The sequence below is a fragment of the Parasteatoda tepidariorum genome, chromosome 10 (assembly GCF_982258835.1).
Source record: "Parasteatoda tepidariorum strain Cologne lab strain chromosome 10, Ptep-v5.0, whole genome shotgun sequence".
Classification (NCBI taxonomy): Eukaryota; Metazoa; Arthropoda; class Arachnida; order Araneae; family Theridiidae; genus Parasteatoda; species Parasteatoda tepidariorum.
In genome coordinates this window covers 96980029-96999607 of record NC_141764.1, presented here as the reverse complement: position 1 = coordinate 96999607, position 19579 = coordinate 96980029, and the positions used below count along the sequence as shown (strand labels likewise).

At 31.3% G+C, this 19579-nt stretch overlaps 3 protein-coding genes across 4 annotated transcripts; 2 read left to right on the top strand and 1 right to left on the bottom strand.

The window, feature by feature from the left end:
• The first annotated feature begins 2287 nt into the window (after positions 1-2287).
• LOC147803123 (uncharacterized) lies at positions 2288-3324 on the top strand. Its single transcript, XM_087153448.1, has one exon. It carries the CDS (start codon positions 2536-2538, stop codon positions 3103-3105), a length of 570 nt encoding a protein of 189 aa, XP_087009574.1. The 5' UTR covers positions 2288-2535; the 3' UTR covers positions 3106-3324.
• Positions 3325-5935: 2611 nt separating this feature from the next.
• Positions 5936-8368, top strand: LOC122271922 (uncharacterized). Its single transcript, XM_043054655.3, has 2 exons — positions 5936-6237; positions 7102-8368. Exons 1-2 carry the CDS (start codon positions 5936-5938, stop codon positions 8036-8038), a joined length of 1239 nt encoding a protein of 412 aa, XP_042910589.3. The 3' UTR covers positions 8039-8368.
• A 1347-nt stretch (positions 8369-9715) lies between these two features.
• Positions 9716-16388, bottom strand: LOC122273963 (transcription factor Adf-1-like). Of its 2 annotated transcripts, XM_087153447.1 has the most exons (5): positions 15449-16388; positions 14024-15064; positions 13306-13459; positions 13174-13232; positions 9716-12470 (listed from the first exon to the last, which is right to left on the bottom strand). In XM_087153447.1, exons 2-5 carry the CDS (start codon positions 14151-14153, stop codon positions 12235-12237), a joined length of 579 nt encoding a protein of 192 aa, XP_087009573.1. In that variant the 5' UTR covers positions 14154-15064; positions 15449-16388; the 3' UTR covers positions 9716-12234. The 2 variants fall into 2 exon arrangements, with proteins under 2 accessions (XP_087009573.1, XP_087009572.1); XM_087153446.1 differs by having other exon boundaries at positions 14024-16388.
• Positions 16389-19579: the final 3191 nt, after the last annotated feature.

Below are 19579 nucleotides of genomic sequence, written 5' to 3'. Positions count from 1 at the left end.
CCATAACGAAACTAACATCAAGTGACACAAAACGAGGCGTGGTTTACTTATGACGTCAAGATACAGTAACTCAGCAAACGGAAGGAGTTAAACCATAGCTTTCTATCGAGAAAAGTGACTTTGTTTACATATTAATTTCATTTATTTGAGTAAATTGTAGTAACTTTTTAGTAAAATGCAAGTGGAAAAAGATTTTGTCAAAGGTCAGTCGGACAATCTACCGAAGATAGATTCCTTTTCTTTGTTTTCTTTCTTTGGAAAGAATCCAGATTTCTTTAGTGCAGAAATCAAGGGTGTGAAAATGATGCGGTAAGTAAACTTCTTTTGCTAATTTAAAAAATAAGTTTATGCAATATATAATTAAGAAATAATTCGTAAAATTACTTTAGCTAAACTTAAGTTAGATTAAAAGTCGAGTTATGCTTATATTTCTTTAAAAATACATGCTAGTGCATGTGATATCTAGAATATTATAATCGTTCTCATTTATGAATTTCTAGGTTAAAATATGAAGATAAATGGCACACTTCTTAATAATATTTAACAAATTTCAATTTTTCTTGTAATATAATGTTTAAATTCAATTATTTTGTTTTCAAATTCTCTTACCAAAATGTAAACAGCGATCAATTGCAGATAATCTTTTTGTGTGGAGTATGCATATATAAAGTAAACATACTTACAGATTATTGAAAAAAATTAGTTTATTTTATAATGGTTTGTAACATATAATTCTGTTCTTTTTTAACTTATGTTAACTAAAACAAAAATGAATATATGATTGTATAGCATGTAAGGATTGATATTATATAATGATTGTGTAACCTGTGATTCCATTTCTTTTTTATCCAATTTAATTGCAATTAAAATACACATAAAATTGATATGATACATTAAAATTAAGATGTAATGCATACTATAATAACTGTAAAACTATAACTATTTCAATACTGAATAAGGTTTATGTCAAATATTATAGTTGCATTTCTTTTTAATCTAATTTATTACAGAATTGAGGAAATATATTAAATTTATAGTTTATGTTGGTTAGGTTATATAATGCATAATGACTGATATTACCTAATGGTTGGTTTATATGTTGTTGCCTTTCTTTTTACCTAATTTAATTGTAATTTAAATATCTATAAAATAGATTTTGCTCTAATGAAACTTAATTTAAATTTTAAGATCTGGACGAGAAAATTATGGAGACAGTGCCATAGGATATGTGCAAGTCAGGCGACAGGCAAATATATGCACTGTGAGAGCAAAAGTGACTCCAGAACACAAAGTGAGAACAAAACCGTACTCTGTGGAATTAATAGTGGATGAGAGAGACGAGGAGATTTTATTCGTAGAATGTAAAGATTGTGCTGCATCATTGGGTAATTTTTTTTATTTTTAGAAATACAGTTAGTGGGCACTGATTACCCAGGGGTATATCTGGGCCAAATTTACTACCGTTTAGCTGTACCTTCACAAATTCAACTTTAGGAAATACTTTTTTTTAAAGTTTTATTTTTGCATCCCATAGGAAACAATAAATCCATATTTTGGTGTTCATTTTATAATATACTTTTAAATTTTCACAAAATCGGTATCTCTTAGAAAAACCTGGGCAGACCCCTGAACTATTAGGACTTATGAGAAAATTCAGTTGACCAATTTTTTAAAATTTTCAAGTTCTAACCAAGCTGATAATAAGAACTAGTTTCAGAACTTGTACTGTTTCAACAGAATTTTTTTTTAAATTCTGTTTTTTGTATGTGTATAATACCTGCAAAGTCTCTTTATTTTTTAACGAAGACTACTGTATTTCACAACTATCTCCTGTTTACCTGTATTGTTCTCAATTTATTGAAGAAATGTGTTTTCTTTGTATGTTCAGGTGTTTCGAAGTTTGTAATTTTTGGAAAATTATTATCACTTTCAAAATTTATTGCAAAAAGTGCATTTCCTTTGAAAGTGATAGAATATGAATTTTATACCCAAATAAATATTTCCTTTTGTTTTACACTACCTTTGCAAACTAAGTAATCAGTGCTATTTTGGGCGATATTTCCATATTGTGATCTGCCGCGCAGACTACAATCGCCAAAGTGCCGAATAGATTTTATATGGATTTAAAAAAAAAAATTTTTTTGATCTTTCCCATTTTTTTTTTTTTTTTTTTTTTAGTTTTTTGCAGGCCGCTGTCTGTAAGTTGCGATAAATCACGATGTGGAATTCTCCCCCTATTTTTGTCATTATAATGAAATTTAATATTCGAAAATGTTTTGTGCTTGAATTCTAAAATATAACCATCTTATTTTTATAGGAGGCTGTAAGCATGCAGTGTCTCTTATTACCTGGGTGCATAGGCGGAGTGAGGAGCCGTCTCCTACTTCAGTCAAATCGTACTGGAAAAAGGCAAAGTTGTCCGAAGTAGGCACAAAACTTAAATTTGTGAAAGCTAGGGACATCCCTACTCCAAAAGACAGAGCTGACACAACAAATGATGGGTCCTTTTTACAAGCAATATTGACTCAAAGTAAAATGCTGGGTAGGGAGGACACAGCTATCGCCAGATATTTCCGTGATGAGAGAAGAGTTGATAAGTTATCACTGCATTTTTTTACTGCTAATCCTGATGGCACCCCTGATGAATTTCTAAGCTATTGCAGTTTAATGATGAGTGACTCAGCGTGCAGGGAAGCTGAAATAAGTACTGCAGAGCAAGCAAAAAACCCTTTGTGGTTCGAACTACGTCATGCTCGAATCACTGCTTCGAAGATACATGAAGCAAGCCACTGTAACATCCTTGATGGATCGTTGCAGGAATCTATTTTGGGTGCCCGTAAGATCAAGGACACAAAAGCCATGGCGAGAGGGCGAGTATTAGAGAGCTCAGTGAGAAAAGTTGTCGAAAAAGAGAGAAATTTAAAGTTCAAAAAATGTGGAATAAAATTGTCACCAAAAGTTCCTGTTCTTGAAGCATCTGCGGATGGCGTGAGTGAAGGATATGTCCTAGAAATAAAATGTTCTTACTCTGAAAAACTACATTGCCGATGGCATAATCAAACCAAAACACGCAGCCCAGATACAAATGCAAATGTTTATGCATGAAAAAGATAAAGGTTTGTTTTGCGTGGCACATGCAAATTTTGAAACATCTAATGATGTAAGCATCTTTGAAGTGGAATATGATTATAACTTTATCGAAAGACTTATTAATGACAGTGTGAAATTTTGGAAAGAAGCTATCTTTCCGACTTTAAAAAAACGCTTTCCTTAATTATTATTTTTAGACAGTTGTTACTTTTTTTATGCAACATATTTTAAATATTCTATGTAATGTCTTTTATATTTAGTTATGTTAATAAAAAATTTAAATTTATTGAAATACTTATAATTTATAAAACTAAATTTAAATTCCCACTAAGGAATTCAAACTAATAAATGAATTGACATACAAAATTATTTGTGTTATAACACATTTTTAATGTAAAAATTGTGTAGCAATTTTTCTTTTTTTTTTTTAAACTTTTAATCAGAAGTTTTTTCCACAACTACCTAAATTTTCACTGAATCACATTCATGTCAATAAACATTGTATGCATTCTTGCGGTGGAATCCGATTATAAAATTTGGTACTTTTCTTTTTTGCCGGTGTAAGTACTGGCTAACGAACTAAAATTGTTCAGTTTTAATATTTTTTTTAATCTACTTTCGTATGTTTTATTTACCATGTTTTCTGTGAGTTTTTGTTCATTACTGCAGCATGGACTGCATGGAGCCCTAAATCTATAACACTATTGACATTCTCAATCTTGGAATTTTTTTATTCGCGGTATGAACTTAAAAAAACAACATATGCTATAAAAAAGGTATAATTTATCAGTAAACCGAAATAAATATGAAATATATTATTGAACCACTTTTTTTCCCTTAAATTAGTTTGGAACTTTTTAATCAATTTTAGTTTTTAAAAATTATTTTTAATTAGCAGGTAAAAGGTTTGGAATTGTTATGGAATTTGGGTTCTATATTATGTAATGCTAATTGTTTTGTAGCTTTAAATTAAGAGAGGCCACTTATGGGCCGAGTTAGTGAATTTGAGAAGATGCAATATGACATAAAAGTAGCATTATTTATAATTATTTAGAATAAAAAATTAATGACAATAACAGCGAACTAAAAGTTTCAATTTGTTGGATTTTTTAGAGCACACTTTTGTTCCTCATTGTTGATACCCATGGACATGCATAGACTAAAAAGAAATATAATTATAAAACATAGTTTTTGGCTTATAAATTTTTTGTTCAGGTCAGTAATTTATACATTTATTTTTATTACAATACCAATAAAGTTTTATTCCGATCATGATTCAAAATAATTTCTAACAATAGACAAAGAATACAAAATATTTAATTCTAAATTGACAAAACATTCTTTGAAAGAAACGCACTTAAAAGCAGCAGAATTTTCAAAAGAAAGAATAAATATAGCAATAAAGAAAAGGAAGGAAATAAAAATGGAAATATGACCACCGAAGCCGACGTCTACGGGCCTCGGAAGCCATAAAACAAAACCTTTTCTATTGAGAGAGAGGCAAAATTAAATGTCAAAAGAAACTCTCTCAGTACCCCGAAGGTTTTCTATAAGTCCAGGAAAAATTACATGAAATACATAAAACCAATTCAGAAAAGAAATTCAAACAAAAACTTAAGAAAATAAAACTCACATTAAGCCGGTCAAACAGCGATTTAACAAGCAAACTAAATGCAAAGGAAACACTTAAAACAAAGGAAAACAACTCCCTCTATTAATATACGCTAATTGCCAATTTGGCACAGGTCTTAAACTACGACCAAAGTTCTACGGACCTTACCGAATCAAGTCTGTCAAACTACATGATAGATATGAGGTGGAAAAAATTAGACAACATGATGGTCTAAACTTTACTTCGACAGCAGCAGACTTTATGAAAAAGTGGCCAACAGATGAAGAGTGATTTTTTTTCTCTTCAAAATTGTGATTGAACTAATTATGACTACACCTTGAACTGATTATGACACTAATCCCGAAAGTGACATTTTTTTTCTTATTTTTTTTAAAAATCAAATACGAAGCAAAAGGCAACGATGAGTTCAAATGACCAACGACGAATTCTGAGGTCTTTGCAAAGAGTCTTTTCTATGCACTTTTCTTTCCATTTGTTTTTTGTATTTTTCAGGTTCTCAGGACGTCTGACGAATCAACGATGTCGAATGTGGTACGAGTTCTTAATAATTTTTCTGAATAGTGATATAGCCGAGGACGGCTCCAATTGAGGAAGGCCGAGACGTTAAGGCCATGGAATTGAACATAACCATAAACGCCGCCAGATGGCGATAACTGATCACCAGACTATATTGTAATAAACGAAAAGACAATGACGATCTGGTAACGAGATTATTACGATGTATAGGTAACGAGATGTAATGTACGATGTTGATGTTTGAAGAGAAGAGACGTTCTTCTCTGTTCGCTATATTCCATATTTGTTGTTTTTGTCCTAACTAATTTACTTTTGTTATATTAAATATTTAGTTATCAAGTACATGTATTTATTTACCACTTCATACTAACATATATGTAATGATATCATATAAACAAAAATTATACCTTTAGATTTCGAATATTAAACCTAAACTATTAGTTTTCTTGTTCATGTACTTATTAAGTGTGGGAGTATTAAGCTGGATCTCCACCGATCGCAACGGCAACGTAGATCAAAATCTGTTGCGTTGCTTCGTATCTGTTGCCAAGGTCTTTCATACCGGTAATTGGCAACGACTCTGCTTCTTTTCTCGCGCACGCTCAGAAGACTTATCACGTGATACGGCTGCGTCATCTCCTGTTTCATTTCATCACTTTTGTTTTGTTTGAAAGTGCAAAAGTTCTTTTTATTAAAATGGAAAGAGCAAATTTGAAAAAAGTTTTGCTAGCCAGACGGTATTATTTAACTCATCTTTTGCATTCCAACTGCACTGTTTGGGTTAAGGATTTAAATAAAAATAGAAAAGAAAAGGGACATGAAGAAAACCTCATTAGAGAAATGAGACTGAATGATTTGGACAGCTACTTTGAATATTTCAGAATGCACCCCAAAATATTTGATGTTCTGTTATCGATTGTTGGACCAAGTATCGCGAAAAGTGACACCAACTACCGAGAATCTATATCAGCATCTGAAAGGCTCTCCATTACTCTCCGGTAAGTACTATTGTCTGATTTTTCTTGATAACAAATGATTTTAAATAATTTAGTTTTGCTCATTAAAAACTCATTAGAATTGTTAACTCCAAATGTATGTTTTGTTTTTCTCTATACAACCAATCAGTAGTTGGTTGTGTAGTTTGTTTTAAACTGGATATACATTTGACTGTCTGGATATACATAGAAGAAAAAGTGATTAATGAAGAATCAAACTATATAAAAATTATTTCTATTAATTAATAGTGACGAAAAAATTATGAAAATTTGAATAAAACAGAGGTTATCTTTAATAAAGATGTATAAATTTATATATACATATACTGACTTGCAAAAACAGACACACACAAATATATATATAGTTTGTCTACGGTAAGAACTCCCCTGCCTCGTAGTTCTACGAAAGCCCTCAGACAAGAATGTGATTATATTTAATTCAATATATTTTATATCTTGAATAATAATAAATTAAAACAACTGATATTAAAAATTAACTTTTCTTTAGCTCTGATTCTGTGGAACTGTTGTTTGATTAAGCATATGCATTAATTTTTATGAGCAGCCCAGCTCCCTTTATAATTTCCTTTCATATTAAAAACTTTCAAAATTTTTAATAATTTACTAAAAACAATAAGCGGCCAGAATTCAGGCTTTAGTTGTTATACACACACGCACAAAGATATATACACATTGACATTGGGTTATGCATATGTATATACACTCATACTATACATACACATGCATATCTATATTTACACTGATACATATATGGGTGAGTGTGTATGTATTTATATATTCTGAAACTGAAATATATTTTATGCATTATTATTATAATTTAATTTGCATTATTATCTTTTTTTACAGATATCTTGCAAGTGGTGACTCTATGAAGAGTATGGCCTTGAACCATAGAGTTGGCGTGAGTACAGTATCCAAAGTTGTCGCAGAGACTTGTCAAGCCATCTGGACTTGTCTGAGTCCACTGTATTTATCACCGCCTAATGAAGAGGCATGGGCGAAAATAGCCGAAGGCTTTGAGAAACACACACACTTCCCCAATTGTGTTGGAGCTTTGGATGGAAAGCACGTGGTTATTCAAGCTCCTGCTAACTCCGGCTCGTTATACTACAATCATAAAGGGAGCTATAGTATGGTGTTAATGGCAGTATGTGGTGCGACATACTGCTATACGTATATTGATATTGGAGCTTACGGAAAACAGGGTGATTCCACCATATTCAGCAATTCGGCCTTTGGGAAAGCTGTCCTTGATGGAAGTTTAAACCTCCCAGCTGATAAATGTTTAAATGGTGGGACAACTCCAATGCCATTGGTTTTTGTGGCTGATGAGGCTTTTCCCTTGAAGAAACACATAATGATGCCTTACCCAGGAAAAGGTCTTACTCCATCAAGGGCAGCATTTAACTATAGATTGAGCAGGGACCGCCGAATGATTGAAAATACATTTGGAATCACCAGCAGTCGCTGGAGAATTTTGCGACAACCGATTCTTGCTGGGACTAAAACAGTTGAAAATATTGTCAAAGCCATAGTGTGTCTGCACAATTTTGTAAGCAGGAATGAAAGGAACTCCACTGTCTTTCAAAAATATTATGTGCCAGCTAACTTTGCCGACACTGAAGTGGATGGTAATGTAATTCCAGGAAAGTGGAGGAGAGAGTGTGTTACTGGCGCTTGGGATGCTGTTGGTAGTATATCTACCAACAGCTATGCAAATAAAGTCCGTGATATCCGCGAGGAATTTGAAGACTTTTTCACAAAAAATAAGTTGTCTTGGTAAGATAGTGTCATATCTAGGGGGTAATTTAATGAATGCCTGATAACTTGATTATTTAAATGTATTTTATCAGATTTTAATAATTTTTTATATGTGTTTGTATATAATCCTCATTGCTTCCTTTAAATATGTTTTAATATTAATAACTATATGTATATATTTTTTTATTATCTTATCTGCATTTTATTTTAATATTATTTTGCAAGATGTATATATTAGACTTAGACTTAGACTGAGTTCTTCTTCGGAGTCCCTGTCCGCGAAGCGGACACTTCACTCCTTCAACTAAAATAGTGCCCGTGGGCGCCTGACGTACTGTCTTTAGGTAAAATTAAAGACTGAAGTAGATGTAAAAAATGGTGACTGGGCTGCGTAGTCGGCATGGTGGAGTAGTGATGCTCACTAAGACTTGTTCTCGGGTAGTAGGGATCTGAGAAGCTGCACTAGCTCCTCGTTCTTAAGTAGGTCTTGCAGCTCTTGGAAGATCTGCAGGAAACGGTTGGCTGAATCAGTAGCACTCTTGGGCTGCTTGTTCTTCTGTTTGGGTTTTCTCCTAGGCCTAGCACTGCAGCCTGTAAAACAGGCCGGGTGCGCTCCATTGCAGTTAATGCAGGTGGCTGGTAGACTTCTGGGTTTGGAGCATTCAAACGAAAAGTGAGCTCCCGCACACTTCATGCATGCAGGATCATCGGTACAGTTCTTTTGTGTGTGGCCAAATTTTTGGCAACGAAAACATTGCACTTCATAGCGACCTCCTCGAAATCGCTCTATCTGCACAGTTGTGTGGAGAATCTCCTTGATGATGATGCAATCCCTATGCATAGGGCTGTCTGGAAGTATGATCAGGAAAAGGGGGAGGAGCTTGTACCCTTCGTCACGCCTCTTCTTGAATTGTTCCACTCTGATTGGCCGATGACCAAAAACTGTGAGATTTTCAACCAAGTCCGAAATCTTGGTTTCAGATGGGAGTCCTTTGATGAGGAATTTTAAATTTCTACTGTTCTTAAGTAGAATTTCTGGTTGTATCTTTTCTGTGGTCTCCTCCACTGGTGAGGCTACAGGATCTGGGATGTTGGTAGTAGGGGGGATGTCCGTACTCTCTGTAGTAGTAGTAGGAGAATTTTTCTTTTTCCTCTTTCTCTTCTTTTTTGGAGGCTCGGTGTTTTCCTCCTTCGTTGATTCTATCTCCTGGGCAGGTGATTCTGTCTCAGGCTCAGTGGGAATATCAGTAATGATGTCGGGTGAGGGCTCAGGCAGCGTTGTCTCTATGTTCGCTGTGGGATCTGTAGTCATTTCAGGTTCCATTGGCTCTGTGGGTTCTAATGGCTCGGCTGCTGGCTCTTTCTCCTTCATCTGGTTTTCTGGTGTTTCAGAGCAGTTAACTGAATTGGATGTTAACATAGGCTCAGTAGGCTTATTGTCTCTGGATGCTTTTAGACTTAGCATTTCCTCGTAGTGGAATTTCACTCTATAGCAGTTCTCGATATAATTTTTGTTGGTCGATTTTCTGCTTCGTGCACTCTCTATTTCATCATCAATGTTGCGTGCATGCATTTCTGCGTCAGCAAACTCCTTATCGAAGTTAAACAAAATCTTTGGCAATCTGGCAGTAAAATGGTCTTTCGATTCTTTCCGAATCGCATCTAAGTCAACGTGAATGGCAGGTACGCGGTTGGGTCGGAACACCTTCCCACCGCGGCCGAATCTAATTGAAGTCATCGTTGCCGGAGCTTGGTTACAACACAACCTTACTCTGGGAGATCCAATGATCGAATGTGGGTGAGATGTATATATAAACTTAGTATGTGCATATTATAATCTCTATTGTATTATTAAACTGGTATTTTTTAATATGCACTGTATATATATTTTTACATCTTATCTTGATTTTTTGTTTATTTTGTCAAATACATTATATATTTTAAACAGATTTTTTTATTATTAAACTTAACATTTACTTGAATGAAAGACTGTGTTTTATTATATTATTAAAGATTTCAGATAATACGAACTTTCTATTTTATTGTGATTTTTTTATAGGGTAATGAAGTTTTTATAAATCAGTTAGGATATATGAACCTTTTTAATATTTCCATAATGGTTACAAGTCATTACATAATTTAATATCATTTCTAAATATGATTCCATAAAGATAAATGCAATAATTATTATTTTGGAGAATTTACTTTATCTTTGATTTTTATTTATAAATTCTAAATTTAGCTTATTGTCTTTTACAGATGAAATTATGTCTTATCATATACCGTTTAATTTTTGTTACTGCAGTGTTCGAACAATGCCTACAAGATAGTTCTTTCCACGTTTTCTGCAGTGATCAGTTTTTCTTTCTTTTAACATAATAGAATGAGATGCAGATTACATTTTCCAACTATTTTTTGGATTACTGCAAACCATTGATAATATAACCAAATACTTGCTTAATCAATACGATTTACTCTTCACATAATCAAATATTTCAGTTCAGATCTCTTCACATAATCAAATAGATCAGTTTTTCTTTCTTTTAACATAATAGAATGAGATGCAGATTACATTTTCCAACTATTTTTTGGATTACTGCAAACCATTGATAATATAACCAAATACTTGCTTAATCAATACGATTTACTCTTCACATAATCAAATATTTTGCAGACGACAAAAAAACACAATTTACTTTCTGGGTGAATCGCTCAAAATTTTTTTTTTTAGTGCCAAAGCTGCAATTTAAATTTTAACTTAAAAAGACAAATATTTTAGTAAATAAATAAAATTAGGCAAATAATTTTATGATTTTCTTTTCTTGTGTTAAAATAAAACACTGCTTGCTAGTAATAATTTGATTGCTAGAGAACCCATTCTACAGCAAAATAATCGTAATTGCTTACATCAAAAAAAATAGACGAGGTTATGCTTTGAAAGCCTAAGAACGTGAATTCCAATTGCTTATAACACAAGTTTTACAATACTGACATATTCCTTAAAAAAATTTAGATGAAAAATATGTCCTTTTTAAAGAGTAATGTGAACAAATATAGATAATTTTCATAATGGCTATTTCATTCAAGTTATTTAAAGGATTAAGAAGTTTATATCACGTGTACCAACAAAAATCTTCATATTTTTTTCATATTGACACTCAAACCTGTCGATATCAAACTTATACTAAATCTAATGAAATCAACTATACAATTCTAAATAGCTATTTATTCTTTTTTTAATTCATCTTTTACAAGATTTAATATTTTGATACGTAGATCAAGCTTTTTTTTCTTTTTTAATGTCTTTCATGTAAAACTTAAGCATGTCGGAAAAGCTATCATCCTCATTCTGCTCTAAACAGAATCTTTTTAAAAGTTGATCAGTGGTATCAATCCCATTCAGAATGATATCATTCCTCCTTTTCCTTGAAGTGAGGAAGCTCTCATCATGATTCTTAGATGTACCTGTAATAAAAATTGTTATTAAAAATTAATGCCATTAACTTTGTTTTTCAAAAATATGCATTAGCTCACCTTTGTTAGATTGATTATGATCAGTCTCGAATTAAGCGTACTCGGGGGCACTCGGCCATTCAAATTTTTGGGGCCTTTAGATTAAATTTTTTTCTATCGTATATTTTTTATTTACTCAAATATAAAAGTATTTATACATCTTTTCATGTAAGAAAGCATATTTAAAATTAAAATAAATAATAATAAATTAAATTTTACTTTATTTTGTTAAATAAGAACTAAAAAATAATCATAACATTTTGAAAAAATTTAATTACATTCTGAAACTCGCTGCTTCTTGTTTAAAAAAATCTCAGCTCACTATAGTATTGCCTTCAATTTTTTCGAGCGCAAATCAAAATGACAAATTTGAACTTAAAAAACATTGATAAATTTTATAATACATAGACTATAATAATACTTATAAATAACTAAAATAAGTAATAAATAAATATGATTAACACTATGTAAGAAAATTTTTGTATTCTATTAATATAAATTTAAAATTCATTTTTTTTTAAAAAATCGTTGTTTTTCTTAATATTATTAAATTTATTTTCAAAAAATCCATTTTAAGGGGGCCCCAGGCCATGGCCTAACGGGTAATCAGGCACTGATTATAATTATATAGAAACTGCTATCTTACATTAAAGAGCCCTTCTAAGTATATTGTATAAGTTATCTAAGCGATCAAATAAAATAGTGTCAAGAAATGATATAAAATATTAGACGATTCAATCGTGTAAATTGATTACAACTGTAAATCCTACTTTCTATTTGAGTCGCAATGTCCTCAGTAATCTCATCGTCTCCCATTTCTTCATCTGCCAATTGATGAAGACTTCTCGATAATTCAAATTCCTCTTGTGGAATGTTGAAAATTTCGTTTACTGACAAAACATCGGGAAGCTTTGATGCTTCCTCCACCAGTAAAGTTTTTGCTGAAAATAGAAAATTTTCTATTATCTACACTTATAATAACATAATTCAAAAATTGTGTTCGCTTTTCAAATACAAGAAAAACAGCATTTTTGCAACAGCAAACTGAATTATTTTTTACAGCTTTACTTATATTCAAGACTAATAAACAAGAAAAACTAAATACAAAAGCATGAAATTATGTCTGGTTTTAATATCAGTAAAAAATAGCCATAAATGCGATGGAAAAAAATTAAAAACTGGTTTTTCCTGAATTCTAAGAGATTAGTTTTAACATTTTGTGAAACAAGTATAAAATTTGTATAAATAAATGTGTATTTTTTCTAAACTAGTGCATAAGTTCTAATTTTCACTTCTCAAAAGTTGCTTACCGATACATTTAATAATACAATTTAAATGTTTGTGTTAAACAAATTTGAATATACTTACTTTCCTTTCTAATTGAAAAATAAAAACTTCTAAAACAAAAATATTCACACTTTAGAGTGTTCTAATGATTTTCATAATTTAAAAATAAATTTTACAATTCTGATGATTGTTTCAGAATATAGGATCGCAAAGAATGTTTATTCGAAACATTCTTTGCGAAAAATATGAAAATTGTGATAGGGATTTTTTCGCTAATAAAAAACTGGACATTAATATCCTGTGAGTAAACAATGGGCTTTGAAATAAGTAATAAATTTTTTTTTTAGTTTTGCTTACTAGGAATTTCAGCTGGTTGAGAAATCGAAGAAGTCGGTTGTTCATAATTACTGTAAGTCCTGTTAAATAATAGTTCTGATACCTTTTTTATGCATATAAATATATAAATTCAAAAAAAATTAAAATTCATACTCCCGCTTCTCTCTGACATGGCCATGTAAAAATGACATTGCCTTCATGTGTATCCACTCGACCTTCTTTTTTGCAGCAGTGCCACTAGGCCCCAGTTCTTTTTCTCTTACGAAGGAAGCTCTGAGACATTTCCACTTCCGTTTGGCTTCAGTTACTTTAAAATATTAAAAATATATTGTCAAGACAAAAATGTCAAATACAGTATTCAAATGACATTTTTAAGACATCTATACAAACTTTTCACTCAAAAATTTATTCAAAAAAATAATTTTTAAGAACTAGTGATAAAATTAAAAGAGTGAATTTCATAAACAACAAGATTTTTTTTTTCTCTAAAAAAAGGTGAGAAAATGTATTGTAGCAGAATGTGCATGAATGAAAGTATAACAGAAAACATCCATTTCAATGGATATACTGTTTATTTGACTTAAAAAATATCCATTAAGGCCCTAATATAGTAGTGGAACAATTTTTTTTTGATTCATCATAAATAAACTTCCTTAGAGAATACTATATATTTAGATATTTATAAAGAGTAACTTAACTATTGTTATGACAGTCAAAAATATTATTAGTATTAAATTATCTTTAGAAATCAATTAAAAATACTTTCCATTAATAGGTTACATAACATTGATTTGATTAATGAAGTAAATTCAAAAATATTATACGAAATTTATTATTAAAACAAAATAAGTAATAGTAAAATTTTACTCACCATCTATGCTAAGCTTTTCAGCTATTTTTATCCAAGTTTGCATCTTTTTTTCTGCGTCTCTAAAATCCGCACGGCTATAATCATATAGCCATGGGCTATTTCTTACGTAGTCAATTAATTGTTCTTCCATTTTCTTTAATAATTCTTAACCAAATTTTTCTCAACTTTTACATAAGCAAATTTTAAAATTCTAATTGCCGCTTCGCTTCTTTCACGTGCGAGATCAAAACACGAGGTTTGGGAGCGAAAACTAGCAACGAATCTGATTGGCTACTAGGGTGGGCAACGGCAACAAAAGTTGACTCGTTTCCAACTCTTGAACTGGAAGCAACACGGCAACATGGAGAAACGGCGTTTGTGCGCCGGTGCGCAACTTTGGCAACAAGATTTCCGTTGCCGTTGCCTTCGGTGGAGATCCAGCATAAAGTTCACATTCCTGCAGTCCTTGTGTTGAAATTTTTAAGATATTACTTTTTTTTTAATTATTTATTTTATTCATTATTATATGTTACTTATTTTATTTTTTATATGTTTATTTCAATGTGTCCTCAATTCATTAATTAAATATTTGAGAAATTTCTCAAGATTCTATTTCATTTCTTATATGCTTATTTGAATATTTACTAAATTCAGTTTAATTTAAAAAACAATTAAGAAAAAAAATTTTGCTAGATAAAAATCAGATTTTTTCATAAATTAATGAATACAAATATAATTGTTAGTTACAGCAATTGGTAAAATACCATAAAATAAATAAATGTAGAGTTTATTTAAGAATTTAAAAACATGAGAAATCAATTCGATAAAATTTTATTGTATATTTTAAAAAGCATTTTTAGCACAAAATGGTATTAAAGAAAACAAAACAGATATAAAAACCCTTTATAATATATACCTGGAACAAAATAGTTTTGAAACTTCAGGATTTGTTACATAAAAATCAGTACTGAGTTTAATGAAAGCCATCACCAAATAATATCTTCTATCATACAGCAGATACAAAGAAAATCGCAGACTCTACACAACACTTTTTCCAAGAATCTGAAACAAAAATTACACACAAACTTAAATTTCAGGACATTTTAAAAATAAAATCATTATGAAAATATCATGGCAACTACTAATTATGTATTAGATAAAACTACAGTCAAAAAGTTGGGGTTACGACAAAATCTTAAGTCAGAGGGTAACAGGGTAAGCTTAATATCTAGGTTTTTTCTATAATAAAAAGTAAATTAAATCAACAAAAGGGCCTGCGTTCACTCCGTTGTCAGGCATGAGGCAGCAAGTTCGGATGTGAAGGCAGCTGAGAATTATCTCAAAACTTTTTCCGAACTGATAGAAGCCAATAGATACATCCCCCAGCAAGTCTTCAACTGTGACGAAACAGGGTTTTTCTGGAAGAAAATGCCGAATAGGACTTACATAACGGCAGAGGAGAAGATAAAGCCAGGGCACAAACACATGAAGGATAGACTAACTCTCGTACTGTGCGCCAATGCCAGTGGCGATTGCAAGATAAAGCCTCTGCTTGTGTACCATTCAGAAAACCCCAAAGCCTTTAAGTCACATAAGATTTTAAAAGAAAAACTGCAAGTTACGTGGAGGGTAAATCCGAAGGCATGGGTCAATTACTAACAGCCGAGTTCAATTCAAGAGCAACTCGGGGATCGGAATATCCACGGTTAAGAGTTACTCTTGGATTAACCCTCGCTTTTTATTCTCCAACCGTTTTCAACAGAGGATTTCACAACTCGAGCTTAACACTTGCAGGAAATATAACGGGGCATTTGATTGGGCAAGGTAAAACCATGTGACTTTGTATATAATATAAACACGTGCATAAACAAATTAGCATGAGTATCGCATATTAGCGTGAGTTTTCGAATTTTATCTTAGTAATAATGTCGTTATCAAAGAAATTTGTTTTCAGCGACCACGAATCGGAGATAGTGAGTAATTTAATAGACAATTACAAGCATATAATTGCTTGCAAAATAACAAATGCTCACTTTAATAGTAAAAAGAAGAAGCGTGGGAAAAATTAACTACTGAATTCAATGCAATTAATGGAGTTAGAAAAAGAACAAAAATACAACTCCAAAATAAATATAAAAATATGAAGAAAATGGCACAAAAAAACAAAGCTGCCGATAAAGTAGAGCTGTACAAAACAGGAGGAGGTGGCAGTATGCTGAAAACCACTCCTATGGATGAAAAATTTTTAGCCATAGGAATTGTAACCAACCCATTAGAAGAAGATATTGATTGTGATTCTGAGTACAATAACTTCATAAAAGATTCTCAAGATATGTTTCACTTTTAAAAATACTTTTAGTTATAATATATTCCAATGTTTACTAATAGATAATATTCTTAAAATCAAACATTGATAGTTTAATTTAACTCTAATCATGATTTTTTTTTTATATTTATGAATAAAATACTATATTAATATATTAAAATTAATATCAAGAAAAGAATTTTATAATATAGAAAACTAACACTAATTTTTAATAATCAATATCTGAAGTTTAATTTTGGAAGTTCAATCAGTTTTAAATTTTTTTATTTCACAAAAAACAAAAAATACAGACAAAATTTTTGATTATTTTTTATGATAAACCTCTTACTTATACTGATTTGTAATTTTTTCTAAATGCACATGTAACAATTTTTTAATGTTAAATTTTTAAAAAGATTTTAAATACTGTGTCCCGAGTTAGAGTAGGTTGGTCCATCTCATGGGGTACATTGGATCATGTAACAAAAATGTATTCAGATACAACATTGAAAGATAAATGTTAGGTGATACAGTACTTTCATTATATTCTTTTTAGTTTAAAATTAAAAAACAATATTTAAAGTTTAATAAAATACACGTCTTCAAATAAAGCTAATAATTCATATTGCACACTATTGCTTATTGAATTTTACTAAAAAATATTTTCTTTTTAGCACTAATACTTTCATAAGAAAATAAGACATAATAGTTAAAATAATTTATTGCTGATGTAAAGTAATCAAAACATTTTAACCAATAGCTGTGTATTGAAATGCCTGATATTTCCTTGTGTAATTTGCATTGTTAAAAAAAAATTTTAATGACTTTTTGACTTCTAAAAAAACATAAATGTAATGCACATTATTAACATAAATACAATTATTTTTAAAAGCCAGATCAAGAGCAAAAATAATAAAAACATCTAACCTGCTTATTCAGATATTTTATCAAAGCTTAACAGAACATAAATAATTTTCAGATTATATATATACATGCAAGGTTTGTTTAACCGATTCTAACTTCTACGCTAAAATAACAATTATTACTTTTTCTATTTTATTTGGATAGAGGTTAATTAAAATTAAATGTATTAAAAAAAAGCCTTTGACCTGCTCATGTTATAGTATACTAAAGTTATGCCAAGAACTTTTGATTTATTTTATTGTCGTTTAACAGTTTGTTTGCAAAAATGTTAAACAGTTCAGATTGAAATTGTTGATTAGTTTTTATCGTTTTTTAAAATATTATAAATTTAAAAGAAGACTCGATTTTAATTATTTCAGCAAATATTTATAATAATAACAGATTAAGATATGCTTTTATTACGTATTGTATACAACTATTATTAATTTTAAAAATGAAATATTTTTTTATAATCATTATAAGATTCCATAATTTATAATGTTTATTAAATGTTCCAATATTTTCATAAGTTTATGCAAAACACGAGTTTTAAACAAAACTCATTTTTATCAAAACACACAAATAAGTATTTGTTATAAAATTTGATTATTGCATGTTTTAGGAACAAGGGTTAAATGAAACCATAGCAGCAGAGAAGGACTTTGCAACTCCCCCCACGTTGCCCCAGAGATTTCGGAAGACCCCTTAGATGAAGAGGAAGAAGATAGGGTTGCGCCAGCAGTTTTGAGAAAAAGAGTGAATGTGACATCAAAAAAAAATTCCTTTGGCGGAAAAAGTTTTGATTACGTCAAGGGGAAGACCAAATGCTTCTCAAAAGGCTGCAGAAGCTATGGTAGATGGAGCACAGGCAAGGAAAGCAGCCATTGAAAGTGAAGCTCTTCTTCGTAAAGAAGAGCATCAGGCGAAGATGGAGAGGGACGCAAAAGAGCATGAGCTCAAGATGGACATTTTAAAAAAAGAACATGAATTGAAAATGCAAACAGAATTTGCAAAGTTGCGGAATGAAGAACAAAAATATAGAATGCTCGTTGCAAAAGAAGAATATTTTAAAAGTTTAAAACCAAACCAATCTTAATGTAAAGAAAATGTAATGTAAAAACAAATATATATTTAATTCATATTGTATTTCTTCTTATTTCCTTTAAAACATGAGATGCTTAACTTGTATTGTGATCGAATAGAAATTCTTTACTCAATTTATCTTACTCATAACTCTTTAACATTAATTAATAAAACACTTTAATTTTTTTATTATTTAATTCTGTTTATTTATTGTACTAAAGAAACAATTTATTTACAGTATGAGTATAAGAAGTTTATAGATAAACATTACATTTTATTAAAAATTATTTTTAGATAATTGAATTTCTTGAAGATGATGAAAGAAAGGAAATATAAGTCCCAACTGTAACAAATAATAATCTAGAAGAGTTTAATGAATCAGAATTTTTTTTTTTTATAAGATATCGTTTACATGTAATATATAAAAAATATTAGAAAAATTTGTAACAATTGTATTTCCTTTGGCGATTCCAGCCAATTGACGCGTATTATTCATGACATCGTCGTCACTAACAGTTTTTTTCTCTCCAATATGGTCACCCATCGTCAGAGCCAAGTTATGAAGGACACCAGTAGCGACAATGATTTTTTGCACATTCTGCAACTTACACCTAAAAGGTACGTCCAGACAGGCAAATCTCCGCTTCCAAATACCATATTGACGTTCTTCTACATTGCGGGCACTTGCATGCGTAGAATTATATCTGTAAGGAAAAAACCCCTGAGGGGGTTTACTTTCTTTAGGTAAACACAGGGAGTCACGCCCCGGGGTACCCTAGTGATCTATCCTCCCTTCCGTTTCCTCTCCCTTTTCTCCTACTTTCTCATTTCTCTTCCCCCTTGTCGTGGTTGCCGAATTTACTGGTAAGGGCTTGTCATCTGTGTTCGATTACCACCCTGTTGTGTTGAACCCAGATGGGAAGAGACCACCCGCGTGTATGCCGAGCGTGGAGACCCGTGTCCCTGGAAAAGGGGATCCTGGAAGTTGAGGGGCATCCTGGTACCCCAATACACTGCTTTGGCCCTTGCTTCAGGTAAACGGGAGGTGCATATCGGCCTGTGTGCATCAATCGGCTGGTCACAATCGTCATCTGTTGACTAGGGTCAAGTCCGGGGTCACTTACTGGGCACCTCGTTAAGGGTGGAGGCTGTTTCAGGGGTGACTCGTGGACGTATAGCTATTAGTTAGCATAGGTGTTAAGTGACAAATTTTTCTTACTTGCATCCCCTTTGTAGGACTCCGTGGTGGGTGATGCCGCTGGTAGTAGAACTGTTTTTTATTTTCT

Coding starts and splice junctions, on each gene's coding strand:
- LOC147803123 (XM_087153448.1), top strand. CDS start 2,536: ATGCTGGGTAGGGAGGACACAGCTATCGCCAGATATTTCCGTGATGAG.
- LOC122271922 (XM_043054655.3), top strand. CDS start 5,936: ATGGAAAGAGCAAATTTGAAAAAAGTTTTGCTAGCCAGACGGTATTAT. Junction 6,238..7,101: donor AGGCTCTCCATTACTCTCCG/GTAAGTACTATT, acceptor CTTTTTTTACAG/ATATCTTGCAAGTGGTGACT.
- LOC122273963 (XM_087153446.1), bottom strand. CDS start 14,153: ATGGAAGAACAATTAATTGACTACGTAAGAAATAGCCCATGGCTATAT. Junction 13,460..14,023: donor TGAAAAGCTTAGCATAGATG/GTGAGTAAAATT, acceptor AATATTTTAAAG/TAACTGAAGCCAAACGGAAG. Junction 13,233..13,305: donor CATGTCAGAGAGAAGCGGGA/GTATGAATTTTA, acceptor ATTATTTAACAG/GACTTACAGTAATTATGAAC.